Consider the following 10,367-nt stretch of genomic DNA (forward strand, 5'->3'; position numbering starts at 1 on the left):
GTTCCAAACATCTTGCATTTAAGAATGGTGAAGAATGGTGGAGGCCACTGTGTTCTTGGGGACCTTCAATGCTGCAGACATTTTGTATTACCCTTGCCCAGATCTGTGCCTCAACACAATCCTGTCTCTGAGCTCTATGGAAAATTCCTTCAACCTCATGGCTTGGTCTTTGCACTGTCAACTGTGGGACCTTATATAGACAGCTGTGTGCTTTTCCAAATCATGTCCAATCAATTGAAATTACCACAGGTGGACTCCAATCATGTTGTAGAAACATCAAGGAAGATCAATGGAAACAGGATGCACCTGAGCTCAATTTCGAGTCTTATAACAAAGGATCTGAATAATTATGTAAATAAGGTATCTTTATTTTAAATTAATTTCCAAACATTTCTAAATACCAGTTATTTATCACTTTGTCATTATGGGGAATTGTGTGTAGATAGTTTTAAATGTTCCTCATCAATTTTAGAATAAAGGTTGTAACGTAACTAAAATGTGGAAGAAGTCAAGGGGTCTGAATACACTGTATATCACGTTGGTCGAGTCGCAGTAGGTTTAAAAGCTGTGGCCCCAGGCCGGGGACAGTCCGTTGACTGAGAGCACCTTGAGGGGTAGGAAACGAGAACATAGGCTTCACCGAGATAACTGAGGGATTGGGCTTGTGTGTCTGGCAGCAGTCTGGCTGGTGAGGGTGCGTGTGTCTAGGGGGCAATTGAGCATGAAAGACAACAGATGACCTCCTGGTTTAGAGCAGTTTTAACACAGCAGCACAGCACCCAATTGCACATCTCCAGTCACAAGGGAGAAGGACACCTGGGTAATTCAATGTGGTGTCAAACAAAAACAGAGGTGTTCTCTTTTCTTTAAATAGCTGGTTTGTGTTCATAAGGCATCAAATTGAGGAAAATGGACAGACACAGGGAGGGACTACCTAGGCGCTTATAATGACATTGTTTAATAAGAAACACTCATTTGAATTTTCTATTTTCAAAATGTTCATCTGGTGGTTCATTATGATTAAATATTTTATTTCAAAACATCAGGTGGCTAAAAGTGGGGATGGTCCCTGCTGTGTATCTGCAAAGGAACTAGGAAATCTCTCACTGATTCACAAAATCTTAACAAAAGGAGAAGTTGGATTTACTGGGTAAGTCGGGAGGGGAGGAGGTAGAATGGGCAATGCATATAGTGAAAAGGGGAGAGGTTTAGAAAGCTGTGTCACAAACATCTTACTTGTCATCTAAAATAATCGCCATGACAGAACGTTGTTTAATGATGGAAAAAGCTTACATAAATACCATGTAAAAAAAAGTCACTAAAACCGAAAGAGGTAAGTTCGAGACTGGAACAGCGGAACTGAAAGGCACCCTACCAGAGTCGTTCTCCGAATCCATCTCGTCACCTATAGTGAGTGACTCACAGCTGGGGAGTGGTTTGCATAGGACCTGCCAGGTACCTACACTGACTCCCCCCCCCCCCTCCTCTCCCTGTGAGTCTCAGCTCTGACCTTGCAGTGCTTCAGTTCTCCTCGCTAACACCAGAAGCGGTGAACAGTGCAGATAGCGGCACTGCAGTAGCAGCCTAGCCGGGGTGGCTATGGTGGTAGTTCCCTACTGCATGCCCTCATTGGGCAACTACACATGTGCAGTAGCTCAAACAAACACGATACACAAGATGCAGGGCTGTCCCATTACTGTGCAGGCGGTTAGAAATGACAATATTCACTGGCTAGTTTTGGACCCGGTATTTGGCCGAATTAGGTGATCTGCAGGTTTTTAAATCATCCATTGAAGAGTATTTACTCTTGCGTGGGATCGGTCCGGTTTTGAAGTAGAGATTCTGGCATCTAGGGTGTGTGTGTCAAATTAACAGCAGACCCAGGTGGCTAAAGGCAGTAGCTGCACTTCCATGCCCATCTATTCAGAACAATAGCCCAGCCTGACACTGATTTGAGTCCTAGGAGGTATTGTTAGAGAGCCCTTCGATGTTACTCTTCCAGAGATGTCTTTCCTCAGTTATCCTCAATGTACAAGGGCATTTTACAATGAGAAAAACAGTGACTGCAAAGAGCCCAAGGAATCGTAACTTGTAAAGTTAAAAGGGATAGTTAAATGTAGATATAAAAAAAAAAAAAAAAGTTACACCAAAACCCCATGCAATGTAAAATTGGGAACCATCCCTTTAATACACTATCTGGTGTGATTACATTATTTGTAATAACATAAGTCAGTACAACACATGCAGGTTATGTAACATTTGATGTAATTGTGCGGTCAATTATACCCTTCATTAGCCATTGAGTCACAGCTGTATGGACTTTATCAGCACATCTCAGCTTGTTCAGCCTATAGTGCAAAGGAGAGCGTAGCATGCCTTTATAGTACACACACACACACCCAAGGCATACATTTAGTATTGAACAATGCACTGTGCATGTGATGAAGCTGGTTTGCCAGACACAAGAGATTAAAAAGACTCTGATAAGATGTCATGTGAGAACACATCAGGGGATTTATTATAGAAGCGATGATAGGCATTAGTTGAAGCGCAGTGTTAATTCAAGTCTCCCTACCATCATATTTTAGCAAATATCGATGAAGATTTGCGAAACAACTTGATTGGCGGTACACAATATACTCCCTGCCTCTTGTAATGAGCCGTCCGACGTTACCAAGAATCACATACCAGATTGTTTTTAACAGGGTCGTTAGCAATTGATTTAAGAGTATTTCTTGCACCGCCCTATGGGACTACCAATCACAGCTGGTTGTGATACAGCCTGGAATCGAACCAGAGTCTGTAGTGATGCCTCTAGCACTGAGAAGCAGTGCCTTAGACCGCTGCCTCACCCGGGTTAATCAATAAATGCAAACATTTTGATTGGTCAGTGTTTCGTAATCCTGGTCCTGGGGACCCAAATGGGTGCACATTTTAGTTTTTGCCTTAGAACTACACACCTGATTCAAATCAGCTGTGTAGTTCTAGGGCAAAAACAAAAAATGTGCACCCATTTGTGTCCCCAGGACCAGGATTAAGAAACACTGAGCTAGCTAGCTAGCTGTTACCTAGCTAATGTTAGCTTGATTGTACAAAGTCCAGCAGCCAGCCTCTGTAGCTAGTTACTAACACCAGTCAGCTGAAAATTAGCTAGCTAACGAACAGGCAGAGAAAGGTGGCTAGCTATATTAGTTTATGGAAGGTTTGTTACACTAATAACTTCAGACATTAGCTAGCTAGAGCCAGACAACATCAGTTGAAGCTAGCTAACAATAGCTAGTTCACCAGTCCTACATTTTACCACAGAACATGTGGTAAAATTGTCACACAGCTACCTACCTACCCACCCACCCAGGCAGCTAGCGACGCACCCACTACCCAGACACCTACAGTGGCTTGCGAAAGTATTCATCCCTCTTGGTATTTTTCCTATTTTGTTGCTTTACAGCCAGGAATTAAAATGTATTAAAAAAATGGGGGGGGGGGGGGGGGGGTTTGTATCATTTGATTTTGAAGATGCAACATTTTTTACTGTGAAACAAACAAGAAATAAGACCTAAAAAAAAAACACAGATCATGTGACACTTATATTGCACACAGGTGGACTTTATTTAACTAATTATGTGACTTCTGAAGGTAAATGGTTGCACCAGATCTTATTTAGGGGTTTCATAGCAAAGGGGGTGAATACATATGCACGCACCACTTTCCATTATTTATTTTTTTAAACAACTTTTTTTTTATTTCCCTCACCAATTTGGACTATTTTGTGTATGTCCAATACCTGAAGTCAAAATAAAAATGAATACTTTTGCAAGACACTCCACCTACCCAGACAGCTAGCTGGCTGCTAGCCAGCCAGCCAGCCAGCCACCTACCCACCCACCCAGACAGCTAGCTAGCCAGCCAGCTAGCAGTAGCCTATACCATCAGTATCATAGTATTTGGGAACTCTCACCCCCTGATAAGCTATGGAAATACATGCATTAACTTATTGCGTAAAGTCTGTGTAACCTACTTTCCTGAGGCTAGCCATGCCAACATCGCCAAATATGTCAAACCCACAAGCTACTTGTGTTAGCTTAATAACTTAAGTGTTCGCTTACATTTGACTGCTGATTTTGCAACCTGGTCATACTAACACTGCGCTTATATGACCTTCCTTCACCTGGCATCCTTGGTGCTCTGTGTAGTACAATGCAGAGGCAGATCAGGGACAAGTCTTTGCAGTGGGTTATAATGTTAGTGTTTACTTCAACAATCCTCTCTGCAAAAATAATGACAAAGACCCAGTGAAATACGAAACACACATGCATGCACACATACACGCACACAAAAATAGGTCTACTTTAAAAAGTGAAAATCCCCCAAAACAGGAAATTTCACAAAGGAATCTTATCCCACACAAGCATACAATTCCAATCCCAAAAAGATGCAACGTGACATAGGCGATGGAAAAGCATTATATTTATATATATTTAAGCCAAATCCTTCTTCACCAAACGAGTCTTTGGCAATGCATACAAATTACAGCTTGCGAAAAGGGGGAACGATCCTTAATGTGCCTGTACCACCAAACATCCAATTCCTTAATAGAAGATCAAAACAATGCAGCCCAATGTAAGAGTTGCCTTTTTAACGCATTTGATTGAGTTTCACAATTAGCATCTCAAAGTAAGACAGCAGGGTGTATGTATATCAAATCCATTCTCTGGCAAGGTCCATCGAATTACCAAAGAAGCCCGTGTTAAGTTCTATACACAAAGACAAAAGTAACAATGGAGAAAAGGCAACAGACTTTGCAATTTGAAGCAACTGCCATTACATGTTGGGATGCATCTAGACATAGCTGAATTTCATGTGTAATAAGCTTCGACATCAGTTGACTAATTTCAAAGTTGTAAAACTTGACCAGGGTTGCAGTCAGCAGGCACACATAGGAGAAAGTGTTCTGATTGGAGAGGTTTGGGTGCCCTCACATTGTGTGCTACTGAATGTGACCAGTCTTCCAGGGTTGCAACACTACAGTGGGGTGTATTCATTAATGCACAACGTTGAAAAACATTGTACCAGAAAACAAATGAGTTTCTTAAAATTGACAAATTTAGGTAGATCCCTCCCCGTTTAGGCTTGTTTGCTTCGGTTTAAATAAAGGTTAAAAAATAATAAATAAATGCACTTGGAATGAAACAGGGAAATCCCATTGAGACCAAAGCCTCCTTTGCAAGGGAGCCCAGCACACAATATTTACAATTCCAACGCAATAAAAACATAAAATATTTACAAGCAATTTAAGATAAGTAATCAGCCAGCCGTCTGAACTGCCCTAGCGGCACCAAAGCATGCACCTTTAAACGAAAATGCATATCTACCTAGCTCAGTGGTGACCGAATGGATTTCCAGAGTTAGCCATCCCGGTAATTGAGTCTGGTGACGCACACGTATGTCTGGAATTTGTCTAAAAATCTGAAACAGATTTAGGCCTACACTTGGAAAACCAGGATCCTGTTCAGTAAGGCGCACTAAAGTAAAAAAAATGAACGTCACTTATCTAACAAGTTCAGGTAGTATCTCGCCATTTCAAAATGTTTCTTCCCTACGAGTCACAACCCAGCTGTGTGTGTGGACTTGATGGTAAATTAAGGACCTTTAATTCAATGAATCATTGACTACCAGTGAGAAGATAAACCCAGTAGACACTACACGACCACAAGTATTAATAATTGTGTGTAAACAGATCATAGTCTGCCATTCAACAATGTGGGGGCACTCAATGGGCTTCATATAGCGATCATATACCAGTTGGGAAAATGCGACACCAACCCAAGATCAGTGTTCAGGCCCTCTAGGGCAACTTCACCCAAGGGAATGTTCGAAAACAATCCAAATTGTCATCTACATCAGTCTTCAGTGTAAACAAGGCCGTCGTCTGTGGAAAACAATTAGGCCTACACTTCAAAACAGGGAACATGTGGAGTTCTCAGCTGAACAATAGTGTGCAGGGAAACAATGGGAAGACAAAACAAAACTCCCCCAGCTTCAGTCAAGCCTTGGCGGACATAATGGCAACGGTTTTGTCTTAGCTAATTACTTAATTGAGGTGCTTAACACTGTCGGTGTTAATGAGTAGATAAATGGCTTCATTGACAAAATCTCAAACCATCCCTTTAATATGGAGGAAATTACAGGCACTAGAGCTAATTACAGGTTTTTTTCTGTGTAGAGAATTCTTAGGCGGGGCGTCTAAGTGGTAATTTTCAGTTTCAGTGTCAACTTAAATGACCCAAACCAGATAAAGATATCTTCTGATTGTGTTCTAACTCATATACGGTACCAGTCATAAGTCTAAATATTTTATATTTGAGATTCTTCAAAGTAGCCACCCTTTGCCTTGACAGCTATGCACACTCTTGGCATTGTCTCAACCAGCTTCATGAGGCAGTCACCTGGAATGCATTTCAATTAACAGATGTGCCTTGTTAAAGTTAATTTTTGGAATTTATTTATGTCTCATTGCATTTGAGACAATCAGTTGTGTTGTGACAAGGTAGGGGTGGTATACAGAAGATGGTCGATTACCAAATAGGGCTAAGTCCATATTATGGCAAGAACAGCTCAAATAAGCAAAGAGAAATGAAAGTCCATCATTACTTTAAGACATGAAGGTCAATCAATTCGGAAAAATTCAAGAACTTTGAAAGTTTCTTCAAGTGCAGTTGCAAAAACCATCAAGCGCTATGATGAAACTGGCTCTCATGAGGACCGCCACAGGAAAGGAAGACCCAGAGTTACCTCTGCTGAAGAGGATAAGTTCATTGGAGTTGCCAGCCTCAGAAATTGCAGCCCAAATAAATGTTTCACAGAGTTCAAGTAACAGACACATCTCAACATCAACTGTTCAGAGGAGACTGTGTGAAAAATCAGGCCTTCATGGTCAAATTGCTGCAAAGAAACCACTACTAAAGGACACCAATAATAAAGAAGAGACTTGCTTGGGCAAAGATAAACATGCAATAGACATTAGACCAGTGGAAATCTGTCTTCTGGACCGATGAGTCCAAATTTGAGATTTTTGGCTTTGTGAGACGCAGAGTAGGTGAACGGATGATCGCTGCATGTGTGGTTCCCACCGTGAAGCATGGAGGAGGCGGTTTGATGGTGCTTTGCTGGTGACACTGTCTAATTTATTTAGGGTTCAAGGCACACTTAACCAGCATGGCTACTACAGCGATACACCATCACATCCGGTTTGCGCTTAGTGGGACTATCATTTGTTTTTCAACAGGACAAATGACCCAAAACACACCTCCAGGCTGTGTAAGGGCTATTTGACCAAGGAGAGTGATGGAGTGCTGCATCAGATGACCTGGCCTCCACAAATCACCTGACCTCAGCCCAATTGAGATGGTTTGGTATGAGTTGGACCGCAAAGTGAAGGAAAAGCAGCCAACAAGTGCTCAGCATATGTGGGAACTCCTTCAAGACTGTTGGAAAAGTATTCCAGGTGATGCTGGTTGAGAGAATGCCAAGAGTGTGCAAAGCTCTCATCAAGGCAAAGGGTGGCTACTTGAAGAACCTCAAATATATTTTGATTTGTTTAACACATTCTGGTTACAACATGATTCCATAGTTTTAATATCTTTACTATTATTGGACAATGTAGAAAAAAGTAGAACTAAAGAAAAACCCTTGAATTAGTAGTTGTGTCCAAACTTTGTACTAGGGATATATCATACACACACTTTTGTATTATACCATCTTTGAGAACTAACAATCAAATAAAAGCTAGACAGTCAGGGAGAATCTGAAATTCCAAAAAACGGGAATTCAGGAGAAATGCCCATTGATTTTGTTTTTAAGCAGAGGAACACAGGATTAGCCATGGCAAAATGCATAGAATTGCAGGACATTAGCTATAAAACTAAACAATTGTCTTATAGCTAAATAGAACAATTTTGAATTGCAGAAATTTGCTTTACAAGAGCAACATTTCGTCTATGCTGCCAAGATAGCTAGAAGGGTATAATCGAGTTTACACTTCCAATGAACTGTGGTGAGGTCAACATAATGAAACTGTCTACAAATATTTTAATTAAAAAAATGTTTTGAATATAGTTTTTTTTTGGGGGGGGGGGGGGGGGGTTGCAAACATCCCTGGGTCGCCACTTTGCCAGGGCAAGAAAAGTTGGAAAACCCGGGCTCTAACACACACACACACACACACACACTTTGAGCATTTACACAAACAGGCCATATTCCACTGACTCATTGGCCTAAACAATATCAATGTATGAGGGTATCATGTTACAGCTGGGCAATTCCACAGTAACAAAATGACCTGGAGACTCAGATTTCTCACTTTAAAATGTACGCGAAACAAAAACCATTGATTTCAAATTCAACAAACCATACACTTTCATGCACAAGGACTACTTCGAAAATGTACACAGAATGTGTCACAAAAACACATTTACTGGAAGAACTGTGCAGATGCAATGTTTGGTAACATAATTACGTTCAAATCTCCCTCAGTTTATGTGACCACATTATCCAAAAACGTTTAAATATCTGATCCGGATTAAGACTCAAAGACGTCCTGGCTCAAAATTTTGAAAAGATATGCATTTGTTTAGATAACTTCATCGTGAAGCATGTGAGAAGAATTTAGAGTGGTTTACAGACAAATTAGGGTTCTACTCAATCCGTAGATTGAAGATCCGCTGTATAGCGCAATTGACAATTTAAAGGCAATGTTCCCGCTGGTTGCAGAAATTACCTTTAAAATTTGAACATAATTCAGTTATAGGGCCACATTCTTTTCAAGCCACTTCGAGACAAAGTGATTTTCGTCGCAGGTTAGGAGCATTTTCTCCAACCCTGCTACGAAAGTCACAATTATCGAAATGGCGTGAAAAGTGCGTTTCCCGTCAGCGATACAGATTGAACCCAGCCCTTAATCTTTGACCTAGACCCAAGAACGTGCAAACACATCCACTGTCAATCAGAAACCAGGCCTAATTCTGCGCCTAGCGTTTACCTTTTTATCTTATGTCATATTGCCCACAGTCCTAAACGTAGTCTTCAAGTCAAGGTACTGACAACTAATTCAAACACCACCATTTATTTTATACAAGGCATATTCCACCAATGCCTATAGAATCTCATATTTGAGTTGAGTGAACACACAATGTTGCGACACACAAAGAGCGATTTCTTGTGCATCAAAGAAATGTCTGCTCGATTTTAAACAATTTATGATGGCCCTGATAATTCCATCAAAACCATGCTTTGAACACCTTTGGATGGACTAATGACTCATTCTGAAATACACTATGGGTTGAACAAGCGATCCCCTTCGTCAATTTACCGCTGTTGACAACAAGTACCACAACCTTTCAATTTAAAACATTCTTCAAAAACAATCACTTCGCTTACCCGCTGGCATTCTTCCGCTAATGTACCGCAGTTCCTCTGACGTGGGCAGCGATTTAATTTTTGGTTTTGCTACATGTATCTTATATCGTCCGTATTCTCCGAAATCGCTGCTCCTTCACTTCATCAAATTACATTGAAAGAGGGTCGATCAAGGGCACACTGTAACATTAAATCATGAACATGAGTTCAGTCGTAAATACGTTAAAACGTTGGGTAAGCTAAATTAAAGGTTTATTCAAAAGTCTACGTTTTAACAACAACTACATAAATGGCACTATGATAGACTATAACGCAACCTATGTATGTATTTAAAAAATATATTTAAAATATTACTCGGTGGATTCGAATGTCACGAACATTGATATAGATTCTAACGTATGTTGCTCAACGATACAATGTAACATTCGAAGACTTTGATGGTTAAATACCTGTAAACTGCGCGGATTAACCCCTACAGATTAGGCTACAGCTTCCTGTAATAGGACTGCTTTACATTGAGGGACAACACGGAAGTAGGAGGTGCTCTTCAAGCGATATGTCACCTCTTCGCTCCTAAACTATATCAATTCTCACATATTTCTCTTGTTAATAGGAAAAATATAGGCAAATATATATATATATATATGGCAAATTAGTTATTCTTACCAGACAATTATTTGAAGGGGACTGTCACGTTTGCTTATGCCAACCAATCAATAAGGAAGTGTGACCTAAATTAGTCCCTCCCACTAGTACCAAAACTTTCATACAGGAGTCATGTTTATGCATGACTGTCATTTTAGCCTGCCAAAGACAGACAAGCGGTGGTCATTGCTCTTTGGTATTACTCCAAGTGAATTTTTGTAGGGCCTATCAATTACTTTTACAAAAACGATAGCCTATCGATGTAGTGGTGAAGTCGGAAATCAGCATCAGCGTGTGAAAGTCTCCCA

At 40.6% G+C, this 10,367-nt stretch overlaps 1 protein-coding gene across 1 annotated transcript in view; it reads right to left on the bottom strand.

Moving 5' to 3' along the window:
- efr3a (EFR3 homolog A (S. cerevisiae)) overlaps window positions 1–9,935 on the bottom strand; it is a 253,752-nt gene extending 243,817 nt beyond the window's left edge. The window contains exons 1-2 of the mRNA XM_082960689.1: window positions 9,864–9,935; window positions 9,436–9,594 (exon numbers count right to left, since the gene is read on the bottom strand). Of these exons, the coding sequence (XP_082816815.1) occupies window positions 9,436–9,445 (10 nt within the window). The 5' untranslated portion in view covers window positions 9,446–9,594; window positions 9,864–9,935. The remainder of the gene's footprint in view (window positions 1–9,435; window positions 9,595–9,863) is intronic.
- Window positions 9,936–10,367: the final 432 nt, after the last annotated feature.

This window comes from Salmo salar, chromosome 14 (genome assembly GCF_965601325.2).
Source record: "Salmo salar chromosome 14, fSalSal1, whole genome shotgun sequence".
Lineage (NCBI taxonomy): Eukaryota > Metazoa > Chordata > Actinopteri > Salmoniformes > Salmonidae > Salmo > Salmo salar.